The sequence below is a fragment of the Phacochoerus africanus genome, chromosome 1, assembly GCF_016906955.1.
Source record: "Phacochoerus africanus isolate WHEZ1 chromosome 1, ROS_Pafr_v1, whole genome shotgun sequence".
Taxonomy (NCBI): domain Eukaryota; kingdom Metazoa; phylum Chordata; class Mammalia; order Artiodactyla; family Suidae; genus Phacochoerus; species Phacochoerus africanus.
Genome location: NC_062544.1, coordinates 157,803,638 through 157,825,957, shown reverse-complemented (window position 1 = coordinate 157,825,957; position 22,320 = coordinate 157,803,638). Strand labels below are relative to the sequence as shown.

General features: G+C 36.4%; 1 protein-coding gene across 1 annotated transcript in view; it reads left to right on the top strand.

Moving 5' to 3' along the window:
- Window positions 1-22,320, top strand: part of STAG1 (stromal antigen 1) — a 415,995-nt gene that overhangs the window by 184,962 nt on the left and 208,713 nt on the right. Inside the window, exon 5 of the mRNA XM_047782999.1 lies at window positions 13,195-13,291. Within this exon, the coding sequence (XP_047638955.1) occupies window positions 13,195-13,291 (97 nt within the window). The remainder of the gene's footprint in view (window positions 1-13,194; window positions 13,292-22,320) is intronic.

Here is a 22,320-nt window from a genome sequence, read left to right as displayed (position 1 = left end):
AAGAAGAGTGCTATGATCAGATTGGCCAGAAACTGCAGTTAGTTAAAATGCAAAAATCTACAAGAGAAAACAGCCTTGGAGTTCCATTCCAAATGTCATGGCTCAACGGTAATGAACCTGACGAGTATCCATGACGATGGGGGTTTGATCCCTGGCCCTGCTCAGTGGGTTAAGGATCTGCTGGTGTTGCCAAGAGCTGTGCCATAGGTTTCAGACATGGCTAGGATCTGGCATTGTTGTGCCTACAGTGTAGGCCAGCAGCTACAGCTCCAATTTAACCCCTAGGAACTTCCATATGCAGCAGGTGTGGCCCTAAAAAAGATAAAAAGAAAAAACAGCCTTTAGAGAACTCTGAAAACCAAGGACATTTTAGCTCATACCTGAGGGTAAAATAACAGCCTAATTTCATGGAGTAATAAAGAGTACTCAGTCTACCCATGTAGTATTTTTAAAATTTGAATTCACCGAAAACATGAATGTGATTTTTCTAAAAGCCATGTTGAAAAGAAAATCATCTAAATATTAATTTATTATATAGTGAGTCTTAGTTGGGAAGAGGGAAGGCCCCATATTCATTTAAGATTCCTAATTAGGGTACTTAGTTTCTGAAGTAACTATCTTGCCACCTGCTTGTATTTTTCCAAAGCAAATAAATCTACTCTTAAGCAACAGTATGGAATACTAATTCTCTATGATCTTTTCTCTTTAACCACAGACCGATCAAATAGTCTGCTGAAAGAACTATATTTATTTAAGAGAGTTTGAAGAGTATACACTCAGTGTACCGTGTAGATATCCATATTGAATTGATTATCTTTCTTTTAGGTTTAGTTTATAATAAGCTTAGAGGCAGACCTAATTTTTTTTTTTTTTTTAATGGCTGCACCCACATCATATGGAGGTTTCTGGGCCAGGGATTGAATCTGAACTGCAGCTGTGACTTACTTTGCAACTACAGTAACACTGTATCCTTTAATTCACTGGACTGAGTTGAGGATGAAACAGGCACCCCCGCAGTGAACTAAGTCACTGCAATTGGATTCTTAATCCACTGCATCACAGCAGGAACTCCTAAAACTCATTTTTAACTATGACATTTATTATTCTGTTCCACATACTGCTATTTCTTATTCTTGATATTTCTTTTGTTTTCTCTTCAGTTTTTCTTCCTCAATTTTTAAAACATTGTACTCTGACTACAAATTCCTTATTATACTATCCTTTATTGTACTGTGGAGGGGCAAGAGTGGTCACCCCATTCTTCTTCTCCATCTTAGAAGAAAATCTTTTAGCCTTTTGCCATTGAGTGATGTGGCTATGGGTGTTCCATATGGCCTTTCTTGTAGCATTCTTGTCTGGTTTTGGTAACACGTGACACTGGTCCCATAAAATGTGTTTGGAGGCGTTCCACCCTCTTCTGTTTTTTGGAAAAGTTTAGTAAGGAGTGACATTAATTCTTCCTTAAATCTTTGGTAGAAATCATCTGGTAGAAGCCTTCTGGTCCTGGACTTCTGTTTGTTGGGAGGTTTTTAATTACTGATTCAATCTCCTTTCTTGTAGTCAGTCAGTTTATATTTTCTTTTTCATCATGATACTGTCTTACTAAGTCATATGTTTCTAGGAATTTATTCATTTTTTTCTAGCTTATGAAATTTTTTGGCATGCGATTATTGTTCATAGTAGTCTCCCTATGATCTCTTATGATCCTTTCCATTTTTTATGGGATCAGTTAGCATCTCTTTCATTTCTGATTTTATTTATTTAAGTCCTGTGTCTCTTTTTTTCTTGGTGAATCTAAATGAAGGCTTGTCACTTTTGTTTATTTTTTCAAAGTAGCAGCTCTTAGTCTCATTGATCTTTTTTGTTCCGTTTTTAGTCTCTATTTCATTTATTTATGCTCTAATCTTTATTATTTCCTTCCTTCTTGGGCTTTTTTTTTTTTTTCCAAGTTCCTTGAGCTATAAAGTTAGGTTCTTTATTTGAGATGTTTCTTGGGATAGGTATTTATTGTGCTAAATATCCCTCTTCAAACTGCTTTTGCTGCATCTCATAAATTTTGATACATTTCCATTTTCATTTCTCCCAAGAAAAGTAGAGAGGAGCTAAGAACACCTTGAGAACAGTTAACAAAATGGCGATAAATATATGACTATCAGTAATTACTTTAAATGTAAGTGGACTAAATTCTCTAATTAGAAGATACAGATTGGCTGAATGATTTAATAAATAATAAATTCTGTAATGAATTCTTAAGTACAGTCCTGTATTCTTCAGCTTCAAAATTTGTTTGACTCTTTTGTTTTGTCTTTGTCAGACTTCTCATTTTGTTCTTACATTTTTTTCCTGATACATTAATTTTTTTTAATCTTCGCTCTCTGATAGCTTTCTGGTTGTCTGTAGGACAGTTATTTGAATTGTTGGTCAGGGAGTTCTTGGATCTTCATTTCTTTGGGCCAGTTACTCTAGGCTTACCATATTTCTTTGGTAGAGATATATTTCCCAAAATCTTCATAATTCTTATTGTGTTGTTTTCATGTCTGCATTTTAAGAAGCAGTTACCTCTTCTAGACTTTATAGACTGAATTTGGTAAAGGAAGGCTTTCACCTGTGGGTGAGAGCACACTGAATCATGCTGTGATCCTGGATATAGTGGTGCAGGGTACTGATTATGGTGGCATGTGGCACATTAGGTCCCTGAGGGAATGATGTCTTTAACTCCAGCCACAGTGGTATCTATCCCATAGTCAGGTGTGCCCACTGCAGTGGAGGCCAGTGGTGGAGGTTGGGCTGGGATGTGCATTGTACAGCTTGGAGTGGCTAAGTACAGGTGGGCAGACTAGTCCTGGCCATGACAGGAGGCAAGGCCTGATCCAGGCCTGTATGCAGGTGTGAGGTGCCTTTGTTGTAGGTGCACTCACTGGTGGCTGCATATCTCTCCCTTCTCTCCATGAATGCTGACTTCGGTGGAGGCCAGTGATAGATGTCAGGCTAGTAATGCAGTCAGAGGGGTAACCCTTGAGCATGGGCACAGTGGTGATATTCAGTGTGGTAGGTAGTATTAGGCTTGTATCTTCCACTTGTGCAGCTGCAGAAGCCCTAGTTGGCAGTAAGTGTGGCTCCTCAGATCTGGTGAGGGTAAGTAGTGATTCAGGTAGCTGGTGTCTCACACTTGTGCAGCTCCAGAGAGATCTAATGTATATAATGTTCTCTCTCCATATTCTCTCTCCATACACATACACACATATGTATGTATGTATATATATGTTTATAAAATAGTGTGTCGTGTAGGTCCAGCATTGGTGGGGGAAGGGTACACAGAAGGAGTCAGGCAGTTAGCATCAGTGAATACAAACACTTGTGGGGGGAAAGCTGGCAAGATCTGAGAGAGGTCCCTAGTGATTCTGCTGGCCTTTGGCTTCCTCATTGGTGAAATTTGCTGACTGTCTGAAGAGGAGGTCTGTATGAACTGTGATCACTCCAGCTGCTTGTCTGCTAATGATAGCTTATCCTTTTAGTCTGTGTTCTTAGCTGGCTCATTACATCTCAGGTTTGCTGGTCTAGGGTAAGTGAAACCAAAGCAGGACCTCTGAGCTGGTTAGTCACACCATATGTCCTTTCCTGGGAAGAAGAACGTTTTCTAACTGGGAACATCCTTCCTGAACAGTGCCATTTTGGGGTGTAGGATGATGGAGGCAAAATGAGGTTACCTTCATTTTCTTCTTGTGTGATAATTCTGTTTTGTTGTTCTTAAATCTTTCTAAGTGGACACTAGGAGTCTCTTGGAGATGGTTTTATTCTTGGACAGCTGTCCAGTCATTGATTTTTGTCAGATGATGGGGAAGCTGGGTTTTATCCTCAACCAATGGGCAGTTTTTTCTTTATTTAAATACATTATTCCATTATCCACTGGCTTTCATTATTTTTGATGACAAATGTGCTGTTTCTTATCCTTTTGTCTCTTGAATGTACTCTGTGGTTGCTTTAAAATATTTTTCTTTTTATTGAAGATTCCCAGAGATTTAGGGGTTTTTTATTTTTTTATTTTTTTGTCTTTTTGCCTTTTCTAGGGCCGCTTCCTGCTGCATATGGAGGTTCCCAGGCTAGGGGTTGAATCGGAACTGTAGCCACCAGTCTACGCCAGAGCCACAGCAACGCGGGATCCAAGCCGCGTCTGCGACCTACACCACAGCTCACAGCAATACCAGATCCTTAATCCACTGAGCAAGGCCAGGGATCGAACCACAGCCTCATGGTTCCTAGTCGGATTCGTTAATCACTGCGCCACGTTGGGAACTACTAGGGGTTTTTAAAATTAAAGTATAGTTGATTTAAAATGAACCAATTTGTGCTGCACAGCAAAGTGCCCCAGTTGTATGTGTGTATGTGTGTGTATATGCATATATATGTGTATATATATGTATGCATATATATGTGTATGTACACACACACACACACATTCTTATATCATTCCTCCATCATGTTCAGTTGCAGGAGAATGGACACATTTCCCTGTGATACAACAGCAGGACTCCATTGCCCATCCATTTTGAATATAATAGTTTGAATCTACTAATCCCACTCCCTCCCCACTCTCCCTTGGCAACCGCAGTTCTGTTTTCCATGTCTGTAAGTCTGTTTCTTTTCTGTAGATAGGTTCATCTGTGCCATATTTTAACTTCCACATACAAGTGGTATCATAGGGTATTTTTCTTTCTCTTTTTGACTTTTTTCACATAGTTTGAGAATCTCTAGTTGAGTCCATGTTGCTGCAAATGGCATTATTTCATTCTTTCTTAGGCTGAGTAGTATTCCATTGTGTATATATACCACATCTTAATCCATTCATCTGTTGATGGACATTTAGGTTGTTTCCACATCTTGGTTATTGTGAATGGTGCTGTAATGAAAACAGGGTGCATGTATCTGTTTGAATGAAAGTTTTGTCTCTGTATATACCCAAGAATGGGACTGCTGAATCATATGGGAGTTCTATATTTAGTTTTCTGAGGAACCCTCATACTGTTTTCCATAGTGGTTATACAAATTTACAACACCAACAGTGTAGGAAGGTTTGTTTTTCTCCACACTTGTTATTTGTAGACTTATTAAGGGTGGCCATTCTGACTAGTGTGAAGTGGTCCCTCATTATAGGTTTGACTTGTATGTCTCTAATAGCTAGTGATGTTGAGCATCACGTACCTACTGGCACATACGACATTTTTTGAGAAATGTCTATTTAGGTCATTTGCCCGTTTTTCTTTTTTTTTCCTTCCTTCCTTCCTTCTTTCTTTTTTTTGATGCTGAGTTGTATGAATTGTTTGTATATTTTGGAGCTTAAGCCCTTGTCACTTGCATGGTTTGCAACAAGTTTCTCCCATTCCTTAGGTTGTCTTTTTTTTATGATTTCCTTTGCTGTGCAAAAGCTTGTAAGTTTGAGTAGGTCCCATTTGTTTATTTTTGTTTTTATTTCTATTGCCTTGGGAGAGTGAACTAAGAAAATATTTGTATGGTTTATGTCAGAATGTTTTGCCTATATTCTCTTCTAGGAATTTTTTTTTTGTCTTTTTTTTTTTTGCCTTTTCTTGGGCCACTCCCACGGCATATGGAGGTTCCTAGGCCAGGGGTCTAATCGGAGCTGTAGCTGCCAGCCTATGCCAGAGCCATAGCAACTCGGGATCCGAGCTGCGTCTGCAACCTGCACCACAGCTCACGGCAACGCCGGATCGTTAACCCACTGAGCAAGGGTAGGGATTGAACCCGCAACCTCATGGTTCCTAGTCGGATTCGTTAACCACTGCGCCACGACGGGAACTCCTCTGCTAGGAATTTTATGATGTCTTATGTTTGAGTCTTTTAAGCCTTTTTTTTTTTTTTGTCTTTTTTAGGGCCGCACCCACGGCACATGGAGATTCCCAGGCTAGGGTTCTAATTGGAGCTATAGCTGCTGGCCTACACCACAGCCACAGCAACACCCGATCTAAGTCGCATCTATGATCTACACCACAGCTCATGGCAACGCCAAATCCTTAACCCACTGAACAAGGCCAGGGATCAAACCTGCAACCTCATGGTTCCTAGTCAGATTCGTTTCCACTGCGCCACGACAGGAACTCCCTGTTAAGCCATTTTGAGTTTATTTTTGTGTATGATGTGAGGGTGTGTTCTAGTTTCATTGTTTGACATGGCAGCTGTCCATTTTCCTAGCACCCCTTGTTGAAGAGTCTTTCCCATTTTTATATTCTTGCTTCCTTTGTCAAAGATTAATTTGACTGTAGGAGTCTGGGTTTATTTCTGGGCTCTCTGTCCTGTTTCATTGGTCTTTATGTTTGTTTTTATACCAGTACCATACTGTCTTGATTACTGACTGTAGCTTTGTAATGTTATCTGAAATCTAGGAGAATTTAAGCCTCCTGCTTGTTTTTGTTTTTGTTTTTGTTTTACACTTCAGGATTGATTTGGCAATTCTGGGTCTTTTATATTTCCATATAAATTTTGGGGTTGTTCTAGTTCTGTGGAAAATGCTAAGGGTAATTTGCTAGGGATCATGTTAAATCTGATGGCTTTGGGTAGTATAGCCATTTTAACGATATTAATTCTTCCAATCCAGGAGCATGGGGTATCTTTCCATTTCTTTGAATCCTCTTTAATTTCCTTGATTAGTGTTTTATATTTCTCAGCATGTGTCCTACTTTGCTGAATTTGTTGATCAGTTTGAATAGTTTCTGCGTGGAGTTCTTAGGATTTTCTCTATATAGTATCATTTCATCTGCATAAAGTGATAATTTTATGTCTTCTCTTTCAATTTGGATACCTCTGATTTATTTTGTTTGTCTGACTGCTCTGGCTAGGACTTCCAATACTATGTTGAATAAAAGTGGTGAGAGTGGGTATCCGTGTCATATTCTAGATTTAGTGGGAAAGATTTTAGCTATTCTCTCTTATATTAGAGTATTATATTGGATGTGGGTTTGTCATAAATGGACTTTTATGTTGTAGTATGTTCCCTCTATACCCACTTCTGGTAAGAGTTTTTATTATGAATGCATGTTGAATTTTGTCACATGCTTTTTCGCATCTGTTGAGATCATCATGTGTTTTATGTTAATGTGTGTATTAACATTTATTGATTTGAAATATCCTTGGTTGTTGTATATGATTTTTTTGTGTGCTCTTGGATTTGGTTGGCTAAAATTTTGGTGAGAATTTTTGTGTCAATATTCATCAAAGATATTGTTGGCCTATAATTTTCTTTTTTGGTAGTATCTTTAGTTTTGGTATTAGGGTGATGATGGTTTCATAGAATGACTTTGGGAGTGTTCCATCTTCAATCTTTTGGAAAAGTTTAAGCAGAATCATTAAAACTTCTCTGTATGTTTGGTAGAATTCAGCTGTGAAGCCATCTGGTCTTGGACTTTTATTTGTATGGAGTGTTTTTATTACATATTCAATTTAATTTCCTGTGATCAATCTGTTCAAAATATCTATTTCTTCTTGATTCAGTTTTAGTGGGCTGTATTATTCTAGAAAGTGGTCCATTTACAGCAGTTTATTTTTGATGTGCCTTATGTAGTTTTCTGTTTTATACTCTTCCTCTCACCACTGGCTCAGACCATCTATATTAAGATAGTTTGTATCATACACCCACTTATGCCCTTATTTGGCAATGCCTCAAAAAAATCATCAGTCTTTGATGGCCTAGGAAGGTTGTATCCCTCTGGAGTTACTTGGTTAGATTCCTTTGCCCTTCCACCTCTTTTTTTTTTTTTTTTTGCCTGCATTTAACTCAGTGAATTTTATTATATTTATAGTTTTACAATGATCATCACAACCCAGTTTTACAGAATTTCCATCCTAAACCCCCAGCTTGTCCCCCCGAAACTGTCTCCTTTGATAACCATGTTTTTCAAAGTCTGTTAGTCAGTATCTCTGCTGCAAAGAAGATCATTGTGTCCTTTTATTAGTTTCCACATATAGGTGATAGCATATGATGTTTGTGTCTCACTGTCTGACTAACTTCACTTAGCATGATAATTTTTAAATCCATCCATGTTGCCGAAAATGCCATTATTTCATTCCTTTTTAATAGCTGAGTAATATTCCATTGTGTAATGGGCCACATCTTTATCCACTCCTCTGTTGATGGACATAGAGTTTGCTTCCATGTCTTAGCTATTGTATATAATGCTGTAAAGAACATTGGAGTACATGCATCTTTTTGAGTCATGGTTTTCTCTGGATAGATGCGCCAGAGTGGGATTGCTGGATCAAATGGTAATTCTATGTTTAGTTTTCTGAGGAATCTCCATACTGTTTTCCAGAGTGGTTGCACCAATTTACAATCCCACCAACAGTGTAGCAGGGTTTCCTTTTCTCGACACCCTCTCCAGAACTTATTGTTTGTAGACTTTCTGATGATGGCCATTCTGGCCAGTGTAAGGTGGTAGCTCATAGTGGTTTTGATTTGCATTTCTCTAATAATGAGTGATGCTGAATATCTTTTCATATGTTTTTGGGGCATCTGTATGTCTTCTTTGGAGAACGGTCTGTTTAGATCTTCTGCCCATTTTTTGATAGGGTTGTTTGTTTTTTTGGTACTGAGTTTTAGGAGGTGTTTATATATTTGGGGGATTAATCCCTTGTCATTTGCTTTACTTGCAAATATTTTCTCCCATTCTGTGGTTTGTTTTTGTTTTGTTTAGGGTTTCCTTTGCTATGCAAAACTTTTAAGTTTAATTAGTTCTCATTTGTTTATTTTTGTTTTTATTGTCATTACACTAGGAGGTGGGTCTGAGAAGCTGTTACTGTCATTTATGTCAGAGAGTGTTTGGCCTATGTTTTCCTCTAAGAGTTTTATAGTGTCTGGTCTTATATTTAGGTCTTTAATCCATTTTGAGTTTATTTTTGGGTATTTTGTTAGTTAGGGTTCTAATTTCATTCTTTTACATGTAGCTGACCAGTTTTCCCAGCACCACTTATTGAAGGGACTGTCTTTTCTGCATTGTATATTCATGCCTCCTTTGTCATAGATTAGTTGACTGTAGGTGCATGGGTTGAATTGTGGACATTCTATCCTGATCTATATTTCTGTCTTTGTGCCAGTACCATACAGTTTTGATGACTGTAGCTTTGTAATATAGTCTGAAATCAGGGATCCTGATTCCTCCAGCTCCATTTTTCTTTTCTCAGAATGGCTTTGGCTATTCTGGGTCTTTTGTGCTTCCAAACAAACTTTAAAATATTTTGTCCAAGTTCTGTGAAAAATATCCTTGGTAATTTGATGGGGATTTCATTGGATCTGTATATTGCCTTAGGAAGTATAGTCATTTTGACAATATTGATTTTTCCAATCCAAGAGCATGTTAATGTCTTTCCATCTGTTTGTGCCATCTTTGATTTCTTTTATCAGTGTCATGTAGTTTTCAGAAGACACATCTTTTGTCTCTTTAGGTAGGTTTATTTCTACGTATTTTATTCTTTTTGATGCAAGGGTAATGGGGTTATTTCTCTGATTTCTCTTTCTGATCTTTTGTTTTTAACATATAGAAATGCAGTCAATTTCTGCCTAATAATTTTGTATCCTGCACCTTTACCATATTCGTTGATGAGCCATAACAGTTTTCTGGTAGTGTCTTTAGGATTTTCTAGTCATCTGCCAATAGCTATAGTTTTACTTTTTCCTTTCCAATTTGGATTCCTTTTATTTCCTTTTCTTCTCTAATTGCCTTGGCTAGGACTTGCAAAACTGTAGAGGCAATCTCAGACAACTGATATGAACCTTGAAGAGGTTCTTTCTTTTTACCCTCTCATACCACCTTTATATTTTCTTTGTACTTTGACAATAAACCCTCCCAGATAACTAATGTGATGAGACAGAGGGACAATGTTACATACATCAGCAGTTAATAAAAAAAGTTCTCCCTTTCACATAGAAGAAGGAAATATGATTATCTCTAAGTAAGAGATCATTAAAGAAGGAAAAGGGGTATGCTCTGTCAAAATGGGTTAAAATAAAAGGAATGAGAATGTGGAACATCCAATGTGATACATTGCTGGAGGAGGTATAACATAATACACTTGATCTGGAAAATTGTTTTGACATTGTATAAGTAACCCTCAACATAGATGTATTTTGTCTGTTGATTAGTCTGTTAGTGGGCAAATATAAAACAGAAAAAAAATCTTCATGTCAAACAATGTGTACCGTTATGTACATTATAATTTTATTTGTGATAGCCCCCAAATGGCAATAACACTGATGTTTATCCGTAGTAAAATTGGTTATAAATTGTGGTGTATTAATAAAATTAAATACTGTCCAGTAATACAAACAAGAAACTACTGATGACACATAACAGCATGGATGAAATGACACGCAAAACACAATACTATTGGTATGAATTTCATAAACTTATCTAATATAAGGAACATTAAGCAATAATAGTTAAATTCTTTGGGTTGGTTATGGTTACTGCCTGGAAGGGAACATCAGGCAGCCTGTTTTTCATTTTTTGAAATATTTTTATATTGTCATTTTGATTATGGTTAAATTGATGTATGAATATGTGAACTTTCATCAAGAAGTAACTTAAGATTTATGCATTTACTATGTATAATTATACCTAAGTACAAAAATTAAAAATTCACGTAGGAGTTCCCATGCGGCTTAAGGATCCAGTATTGTCACTGCTTTCGCTTGGGTTGCTGTGGTGCCCCAGATTCAGTATCTAGCCTGGGAACTTCCCTATGCTGTAGGCACAGCCAAAAAAAGAAAACCAAAAACAATTCACTTAAAAGAAAACTATCACTGAGTAAATTTTTACTCAGTTACGACTGAGTTCCCATCGTGACTCAGTGGTAAAAAACTCAAATAGTATGCATGAGGATGTGGGTTTGATCCCTGGCCTCACTCAGTGGGTTAAGGATCTGGCATCACTGTGAGGTGTGGTGTAGGTTCCAGAAGTGGCACAGATCCTGCAGTTGCTGTGGCTTAGTATAGGCCAGTAGCTATAGCTTTGATTTGACGCTAGCCTGGGAACTTCATGTGCTGCAGGTGCAGCCCTAAAAAGACAAAAAAAAAAAAAAAAACCACAAGAAAATTAATGTATTTCCCATGCTTTCCTACCTATCCCCCCCCAGGAAAACTCCAAACAGTTCAACCACCTAGTATGCTAAGTGGAAATACATTTTGAAAGACTATTGATATAGCATTAAACCTTTTTATTTTGCTTTATTTTTTTAAGGTTTTTCTTTATTTTGTTTTGTTTCGTCTTTCTGGGTTTTTTTTTTTGGCTGTACCCTTGGCATTTGGAAGATCCCAGGCCAGGAACAGAATCCACGCCATAGCTGTGGCAATGCTGGATCCTTAATCTGCTGCACCACAGCAGGAACTCCACACTAATCCTTTTTTAAAAAAAATATAATATATATATATGAAACTTATTTAATATTAAATTGTATATTCTATTAATTTCATAAAAATTTATACATTTCTTGAATTTATTCTTAGATAATTTTAGTTGTGAATAGACTTCTCAATCAATGTATATTTACTTTTTTTTCTCCCAGACTACCCCCGCAGCATTGGGAAGTCCCCCAGGCTAGTGGTTCAATCCAAGCTGCAGCTGCAGCCCTACACTGCAGCCACGTTAATGCCGGATCCAAGTCACATATGTGACCTGTGCTGCAACTTGTGGCAAAGCCAGATCCTTAACCCAGTGAGCAAGGCCAGGGATCGAACCTAGTTCTTCATGGAGACTACGTTGGGTTCTTAACCCGCTGAGCCACAATGGGAACTTCATTTTTATATTTTTTATATAATGCCAATATGAAAATTTTATTTTGGGAGTTCTTGTTGTGGCACAACAGAAACAAACCCAACTTGTATCCATGAAGATGCAGGTTATTGAAGTAGGTCACAGATGTAGCTCAGATCCTGAGTTGCTGTGGCTATTTCATAGGCTGGCAGCTGTAGCTCCAATTCGACCCCTAGCATTGGAACTTCCATATGCCATGGGTAGAGCCCGAAAAAGCCAAAAAAAGGAAAAAAAGATTTTGTATATTTATCTTTTGTCAGCTGTCTTGGCAAATTTTTTATTAATCTTTTGAATCACTTTAGTAGAGATGGTTAGGTTTTCTTATCAATTATAGGCAAGGAGGAGTTCCCGTCGTGGCACAGTGGTTAACGAATCCATCTAGGAACCATGAGGTTGCGGGTTCGGTCCCTGCCCTTGCTCAGTGGGTTAACGATCCAGTGTTGCCGTGAGCTGTGGTGTAGGTTGCAGACGCGGCTCGGATCCCGTGTTGCTGTGGCTCTGGCGTAGGCCGGTGGCTACAGCTCTGATTCAACCCCTAGCCTGGGAATCTCCATATGCCGCGGGAGCGGCCCAAGAAATAGCAACAACAACAACAGACAAAAGACAAAAAGACAAAAAAAAAATTATAGGAAAGGAAAATTGTCTATACTGATGTTTTACTAATTTTACATAAACTAAAAACTTAAAGTCTATGTTGAACTGTTAGGGATGCATCCTTATTTCGTTCCTTTTAGAGCTGAAATATGTTAAGGGTTTCAACAACAAATATATTTTCATCTTTGTCTTTAAGTTGTTTACCAGCATATCATAACGCTAATTTTTCTAAAAATGTTGTATTAAGCTTGGCTGCATGGTTTTATCAAATAATTCTTTTAAATCCAGTAATACAATCATTTAATTTATTTTTATTCTTTATTTTGTTGGTAAATTTTATTGTTTTATTTCCTAATATTGAGCCTTCCTTATATTCTTGAAAAAATGTGTTTCGTTATATATGTTGTGTACTTTGTTATGCACTACTAAGTTTTCTAATATTCAGGCTTATGTTTATTTATGAGTGAGATTTATTTTTGCGTTATTTTCACAATATGGTTTGAATATTAGTATCTATAGATGCTTAATAATTTTTCGACTTCGTGGTATTGGTAAAGTCAGCTTATATTGTGCTCTATTTTGAACAAGTTTTTGATAACCTAGTAATTCGCTTTTGAATTGTCTTTCAAAATAAGGGAATCTTTGCTTTTATTTGGCAACAGAGAATTTTAGGTGAGTAGTTTTCTTGTTTAAATAGACACATGGAAAACCAGTAACTTTTTTGAAAATTTATTTGCTGTGATATCAGTTTTTTAAGCTTCTATTTTTATATATTTTTTCCCCACAGTCCGTGGTCGATGACTGGATTGAATCATATAAACAAGACAGGGACATCGCACTTCTGGATTTAATCAACTTTTTTATCCAGTGTTCAGGATGTCGAGGTACAGAATGTTAGAATAAATGATGTATATTGAGATTCTTTTTCTAGCAGTGTTGAATTTACTTCACCATCTCTTAGCTATTTTATAATTCATCCTGGAATTATGTGCTAATCTTTTTCTGATAAAATTATTTTTAGGATTTTTTTTTTCTGCTTCAATTTTACTAGTAACAGGTTTCTAAATTTGTTGATATTTTGAAGGAAGGTCAAATTAACCACTTTATAAATTCACTTTTTAGATCTTTAGATTTTATGATTAATATTTACTAATTTTATTTGTACCTATCCACCATATTATGGACTGTGCTTCTTGCTAACTTTATTTCGAATTCTCATCTTATAGATGAAGTGTTTAAAATGTAAATAATTTAAGCTAACTTAAGTATGAAAATTAGGTTTCTTAAGTTTACAGTCATTTGGAATCCTTGGACAATCTGTGAAAAGTGAGATTTTATTTTTATCATATTAATAGTTAACTGATAAATACTTTTTCTTCTCTAAAGTAAATAAATCTTAACAAATTAAATTTACTTTAAGGGAGTAAGTCAGTAAAATGATCTTTTGTTAAAATCCTTTCTTTATCAATATAGAAAGCACATTGATGTTTTTATTGAGATCACTGATTAAATTGATTTCTTGAAGACTTTCTTATTTCTGAACAAGTTATCTTTCAACATATTAAAATTAGAAGTTTATCAAATATTTACAGTTCTGAGTTATACTCTGTATTGTTCCGGAGTATACACGTATTATCAACACAGTCTCTTTCCTAGTAAATATTATTATATGTTTAATTTTTAAAAGAAGTTAATTTTTTAAAGAAGTCAGTATACCAACAGTTCAGTAAAGTGCTGAGTACTATGAGACTAATAAAACTGGTTAGTTTTTAGTGATTTTTTTTTTCGGGGGGGTCTTTTTAGGGATTCATCTGCAGCATATGGAAGTTCCCAGGCTAGGGGTTGAATTGGTGCTGTACCTGCTGACCTTTCCCACAGCCACAGCAATGCCACACCCAAACTGCATCTGTGATGTACACTGTAGCTCACCATAATGCCAGATCCTTAACCCACTGAGGAAGGCCAGAGATTGAACCCACATCCACGTGGATACCAGTCGGGTTCTTAACCCACTGAGCTACATCAGGAATTCCTAATGACTATTTAATATGTGCTAAGCTACAGAGCTTTAGCTGTAGCTAACAGTGATACATGCTTTACATATATTAACCCATTTAATAGTGGTTTGACACTTCTATCAAGTAGATGTGATTTTTATTCTGTAGTTCAGGAAACTGCGAATGTAGGGTTTAGGTTAGTTTTTGGATATCATACACTTTGTAAGTGTCAAATTCACGATTTAAATTCAGGCTTGTCTTAATCGAATCTATATTTCTAACCATAGATACTGTGGGAATAACAAGGAGGTGCTTCTGATCCAACCCAGACTGTGTGTTTCTGTGTATGCTTGGATGTGGGGATATTTGTAAGAAAATGCATCCAGAGGAAGTAACTCTGCAGTGGGACTGAGATAGAGTAAGAGACAGTTAAGGAGGAGAAGAAAGGCCAAAATTAACAGACTGTGTAAAAATTCCAGAAGACAAGAAAGTACAGGACATTCAAGGACATAATTTAAGAGATAGAAAGCAAAAAGCCTTATCCACTTCTTGCCCTCCCATCTATCTCCACAGAGTTTACTTCTCAACTATTTTGTTGTATATCCATCCTTCCCAATCCTTCTCAGACAAAAAATACTGGTATATAGAGAGCTCTGGTGTCCTTCCTTCCTCCCTCCCTCCTACAAGCAGTATTGTAATGGGTAATTTTTTGTAGGATGTAGGTTACTGTATTTGTTATTATACTAAATATTGCCAAATTTCCTGTTTTAGGAATTGTACCCATTTTTACTCACATCTGTAATATATAAGAATGTTTGTTTCTTCTTTGTCTTTTTAATACAATGTTTTTATTAAATTTTTGTATTCTTATGAATGATTTTAAAATGATATATCAGTATGATTTTTTTTTAATTTGTTTTTTGTCCTTTTAGGGACGCACCTGTGGCATATGGAGGTTCTTAGGCTAAGAGTCTGATCGGAGCTGTTGCTGCCGGCCTACACCAGAGCCACAGCAATGCCAGATCCTTAACCCACTGAGCCAGGCCAAGGATCGAACCCGCAACCTCATGGTTCCCAGTCAGATTTGTTTCCACTATGCCACGACAGGAACTCCCCAGTATGATATTTTTAATTGAGGTGAAGTTAATTTAAACAGTTAACCATTTTAAAGCGGTAGTTCAGTAGTTTTTTACCTTTTCTTTTCTCACCCCAGAAGAATACCTCATATTGGTTAAGTAGTCTTTCTTCATTCCCCTTTTCCCTGCAACCCTTGGTGACCACTAATCTGCTTTTGCTATTGTGGATTTGCCTGTTCTATTCATTTCATATAAAAGGAATTATATAATATGTGATCTTTGTTTATGATTTCTTTGATTTAGCATAATGTCTTCGAGGTTTATCCAAGTAGTAGCAAGTATTGGTAATTTATTTCATTTAATGTATATAACAGTTTGTTTATCCATTCATCTGTTGATATACATTTGGGTTGTTTTCACCTTTTGTGTGAATATTGCTTCAGTGTACCTTCATGATCAAATACCTGTTTTGTACTAATTTTTTCACTATTTGTGTAAATACCTAGGAGTGAAACTGCTGGGTCATAGTATAATTCTATTTTTATTTTTTGAGGAACTGTTCACACAGCCGCTGCACTATCTTAAATTCCTAAAACGTATGAAGATTCTTATTTATCCACATCTTCTAAAACAGTTTTATTTTGCAAATTTTTAATTTTAAATGTCCTTGAGGGTATGAGGTGATACCATACTCTGGTTTTGATATTTTCTTAATCACCAGTGATCTTGAGCATCTTTTCATAAGCATTTTGGCATTTTTTGTGTCTTTTCTTTAAGAAATATGTATTCAAGTCCTGTGCTTATTTTAAAATTAGATGGTTTTTATTTTTGTTGTAAATCATTAGAGTTCTTTATGTATTCTGGATGCTAAAACCATGTCTAAAACGTCTAAGTGTTAATAACTTGCAACTGTTGGCTTTGCAGTCTGTAGGTTCTCTTTTCATTTTCTTCAAGATGTCCTCTGATAAACTTTTAAAATTTCTTTGAAGTCCAATTTACCTATTTTCTCCTTTTTTGACTTCGCTTGTGGTATCAAATCTAAGAACCCACTGCCAGTTCTAAGAGCATGAAGATTTATCTCTGTATTTTCTTCTAACAGTTTTATAGTTTGGGTTCTTACATGTAGCTCATACTTGAAAGATTTCAATTTGTATTTCTCTTACATGTGTGTCTTGAGAGCAATCTCTTCTTCTTTTTCTTTTTTTCCCCCCAGTAGATTCTCTGTTCTTACCTCTTGCCGCATTTTCTTTTCAACAGTCTTCATAGTTCCTGAAAAGGTATTTGACAAAATGTGTTTTAAAACATGGTGATAAGATAGAAATAGAAGCGTATTTTTAATATGATTAAGAGAGAAAGCTCTTAATCAGTGTAGTATAATAAAAATATAAAAATAGACACAAGTGCCTATGAAACTGTAGCAAGCAGATATTAAAACATGAAAGAAGTCAATTACAAAATACTAATATTGCAAGATAGCATTTTTCACCTGTCAGATTGATAAAAATTAAAAGTTATAACAGTACCCTGTTCTTTAGGCTGTGAGGAAACAGGCACTAATACATTGTTTGTTGGAATACAAATTGATACATTTCTCATGGAAGGAGATTTGATAGTATCAGCCAAAACTACATACATTTTTATCTTTTAACCCAACTTACCTACTTCTTGAATTTTGCCATGAAGATGTGCCTCCAGTATTATAAAAATAAATGTACAGAGTTCCTCAATACAGTGTTATTTGTAGGAGTAAAGTATTGGAAATAACTTCAATGCTCAGGTAAAGGACAGTGGTTGAATAAACTGTGGTATAGCTTATATCATGGAGTTTTTTGGCACTGCAAAAAAAGTATGAGGAAGATCTCTAAGAATTTGTGGAGGCAAATTTTCAGGATACATTTTTAAGTGCAAAGTATAGGAGAATATCTAAAAGTATTCAACATTTTTTTAGGAGAAAGAAGGGAAAACAATAGATTATACACATGTATCTGTCATTTGATCAGAAAGAAATGAAGGCAAGATAGATAATGATTGATTCTATAGGGTGTATGTGTGTAAATGATGTGGAAAGCTTAGAGGGAAATGGGGGTGAAAGGATGATTATTATTACAATATAGTTTTTGAATGGTTTTGCCTTTTGGGGTTATCTTCCGTGTTTCATATACTCCAAAAAAAAAAAAGAAAAAAATCAATAAAGATGGAGGGAAAATCCTGACGTTGGATGTCATTAGAATAGATGAACCATGCTCTGCCATACTAGAAATAACATAGCCACACTGAGAAGTGTAAAATGTCCAAACAAAAGTAAATTTTAAATTCACTGCCTGGAAAATAAAACTGGTGCAGTAATGTGAAAAACACAGTATTTACCTAGTCAGATTGTCTCCCTATAAGATATTTATTATGGGTAAGATGATACTTTATTGGTACAAACTTGGTAGACACCACCATAAACAAATGATGAAAGCAAACATTGCCAGTTTAGAACGAGATGATAGCATGTGCTTCATGGTATGCACTTAGAAGAACACGGCCTCATTTTTGTAGTATTCTTGCCAAAAGTAGAGTCTGAATCTACTCATGAGAAAGCATCAAAGAAGCTCAAATTGAGATTTACTTTTCAAGATAACTATCCTGTACTCTTTAAAAATGTGCATGAAATACAAAGAAATGGTTCAGGAACTGTTCCAGATTAGAGACTAAAGGAACTGTATACAGTGCACAATCTTAGATTTTTCTTTTGATATAAAGAACATTATTGAGACAAATACTGAAATCTGAAATCAGTTCCGGATTAGAACATATATATTGTATCATTGTTAATTTCATCATTCTGATCATTGTACTGTTAGTTATGTAAGAGATTTTTGTTCGTTTGGGGAAATATACATAGGAGTATTGATGAACAAAGGGATACATGAAGATGGAAAAGGATAAATGTAAAATGTTTACATCTGAGAATTTGGTGATGAGTATTCAGAAATTCCTTGTACTTTTCTTATAATCTTTCTAAAGTTTGGAAAATAAAAAATGAAAGGAAAAACTCTTTTAAACCTAAACTCAACACCATGCTCAAGGGAAACTAGTAGAGTCATTTTCACTGAAGTCAAACAAGGCAAGGATGCCCACTCTCTCAACTCCTATTTAGCATTATATTGTCAATATAAGCCAACACATTTAGCTAATAAAATGAAGTAAGCATGATCACTCTTTGGAAGTAATATTGAAAGCATTGAAAGTTTAAGAGAAACAGTTTATGAAACTATAAGAGCAATGTAATAGCTCTGAGGGAAGGAGATCAAGATGACAGAGTGGGAGGACACTATTCTCCCTTCCCCCTATAACCACCTCAAAAATATAGTACAGTGTAGCTACTCTCACTGTAAACAAACTGGGGGTTGATAGAAAGGCTTTTCTATAGCCAAGCCTGTAAAGAAAGATCCATATGGAGTTGGTAGGAAGAGAGAAGAAACCGTGAGGGTCACGAGACTTATACCCCTACCTTGGAACACAGAAGAAGAGAGGATATCACAGGCTTGGAGATTCTCCCGGGGAAGTGAGAGTTTTGAGACACAAACTGGGCAGCCCAACTTTGGGGTCCAGCATGCAGGAAGATGAGTCCCTTTAGCTGGTTAGAAATCTAGTAAGACTTCCCATTGGGCTATAAGAAACTGAGACTCTGCTTGTGATGATTTGTGCATACATGATTGCTTCCTCCCAGGAACAAGGTAGAAGAAGCAGATTGAAAATGAACTGGGAATCTGACTCATTTCCCACAACTACTTTATTGCACACCCAAATAGCACAGGGTGCCTGCTCCAGCCCCTCTTGTTCTGGCAGAGAAATAAACTAGGGTGAAGATTGACGTGGCCAAGAGAGTAAGCATCTGGGAGTCTGAAACTCAGACTTGGCCTTACCTCTGAACAGGTTGAAGGCAGCCATTACTGGTACTTACATGGAGGCAATGGACAGACAGCTACCCGAGGCTTTGAATGAGTTGCTTGGTCTTTCTCAGTCTGTAACCCAACTTCTAACGTTAGTCTTCCCACTACATTAGAAGTGCCGTCACTCAGGGTAGAACATGTAGTTAGAGGGAATGGAACCTGCTTAGACCTGACCCTAAGGGCTTCTGCTCCAGCACCTTAGGTCCTGATCATGCCCTTAATAGGGTAGTGATAGCTTTTGAGCCTAGGAAAAGTCTCATTTTACATCTAGTGCTGGGTTTAGCTTCTCTATCTTCTACCCTACTTCCCAGCAAGGTGGTAACTACCAGCACATCCCATGGGACATTATCCATGCTCACTTCAAATGCTGGTCTCCCACTAGGGCTACTGGGTGCACATAGACTGTGTACCCTTTAACACTCACACAAGGAATAATCCCAATGAAGAACATCCCTTCACAACTGGGATAGGCGGAGTTCCTGGTGTGGCACAGAAGTAACAAATCTGACTACTATCCCTTAGGATGTGGATTCGATCCCTGGCCTTGCTCAGTGGGTCAGGGATCCAGTGTTGCTGTGAGCTATAGTGTAGGTCACAGAGGCTGCTTGGATCTGGTGTGGCTGTGGCCGGCAGCTGTAGCTCCAATTCAACCCCTCCAGCCTGGGAACCTCCATATGCTGTGTGTGCGACCCTTAAAAAAAAAAAAAAAGATCTTATTTTATAGAGGCAGAGTAAGTTATACATAATGAGAACACTGAGGAATTTGTTTCAAATGAAAGGACGGGGGGGGGAACCTAAAGAAACAGATAATTTGCCAATTAAAAGTTCAAAGCATTAGTAATAAACATGCTGGCTGACTGTGGGAAAAGACTAGATGAACTCTGTGAAAATTTTAAAAAGGATCTATGAAACATAAAAACCAGTCAGATCTGAAGAATACAGTAATTGAAATGAAAAATACACTAGAAGGGATTAACAGCAGTTTAGGTGATACAGAACTGGTAGATAGAACAAAGGAAATCACTTAATTAGAATGGCTGTGGAAAGAAAAGCAATTTTTAAAAAAATTAGAGTAGTTTTAAGGGACCTCTGCAACAATATCAAGTGTACCAACATTCACATTATATGGATCTCAGAAGGAGGAGAGAGAGAGAAAGGAGTATAAAATGTATTTGATGAAATTATGGCTGAAAACATCCCAAAGCTGAAGAAGGGAATACATTTTCAGGTACAGGAAGCCCAGGGAATTCCAAAAAGGTGAACTGAAAAAGACCCATACCAATGCATAATATAATTAAAATGAAAAAAGTTAAAAGATAATAGAACATTAAAGATAGCAAGAGAAAAACAAAGAGTCGCATAAAAGAGAACCCCCATAAGGCTATCAGCAGTTTTTCTGCAGAAACTTTGACAGCCAGGAGGGAGTGATGTGATACATTTAAAGCAGCATCTGAAGCAGAATAACCTTCATCCTAGAATACCCTACCCAGGAACATAGGGTAACTCAGAACTAAAGGAGAGATAAAGAACTTCTCACACAGGCAAAAAGAAAGTATTAATCAGTATTAAACCAACCTTAGAAAAGTGTTAATGATCTCCCCTAAGTGGAAAAGAAAAGGCTACGGCAATAAGTAAAGAATTTATAGGAAAGTAGAAGTCCCACTAATAAAGGCAAATACATAGAAAAGACTGTGGATCAGCCACTTATATCAGCTAGTACAAGTGTATAAGATAAAAATTGTAAAATCAATTACAGTAAACAGTGAAAGGATAGACATGAAGATGTCTAAGAAATTGGAAAAATGAAATTTGTGGGGGGGTGTGGAAAATTGTAGATCTTTCTGAAAGTGTTTGAAATTAAATGATTATCAGTTTTAAAACAAGTAGATATAGTTATAGGACAATAAATATAAACCCCATGGTAACCACAAATCAAAAACCTAAAATAGGTACACAAAAAAGAAACACAAGCATGCTATTAAAGAAAATCATCAAACCTCAGGGGAAGAGACTAAGTGGAAAATAACAGAGAAGTAATCCAAAAACAACCAGAATTCAAGTAACAGTATTACAGTAGGTTACATACCTAATAACTTTAAATGTCAGTGGAATAAATGCTCCCATCAAAAGATACAGAGAGGCTGATGGGCTAAAAAAACAAGACGCATCTGTATACAGTTTATAAGAGACTCAATTTAGAGCTAAAGCCACACAGGGACTGAAAATGAGGGAAGAGAAAAAGATTTTATGTAAGTAGAAATGACAAAAAACATGGGCTGACCTACAGTATGTATAGCACATGGAAATCTTTTTACTACTGTGTAATAACCTATACAAGAAAAATAGCTGAAAAGGAATAGATAGGTATATGTGTAACTCATTTACATTACTTTAAACCTAAAACTAATACAACTTTATAAGTCAACTCTATTCCCCCCCCCCCAAAAAAAAGGGACACCATCCTCAAATCACTGAGTCCCTGCTTAGAAACCAAGCACAATGTTGGCTCTTTTTTTAATAATATATGTTTATTAATAACATAATGAAACCATAAAAAGATGGGCTAGCAATATTCATGTCAGGCAAAATAGACTTTAAAACAATGTCTACGACAACAAAAGACAAAGAAGGCCATTATATAATAATTAAGGGAACAGTATAAGAAGAGGCTATAGCATTAATATATATGCAGCTGATGTAGGTACACCTAATTATGTAAAGGAAAAATTAATGGACACAAAGGGAAAAATTAACAGTAGTGTAACAGCAGTTGGGAACTTTAACACCTCATTTACCTCAATTGACAGATCATCCAGAAAGAAAAACGGTAAGGAGACAGTGGTCTGAAATGACACATTAGACCATTCGGAATTAATATATATTTGCAGGACATCTCAAA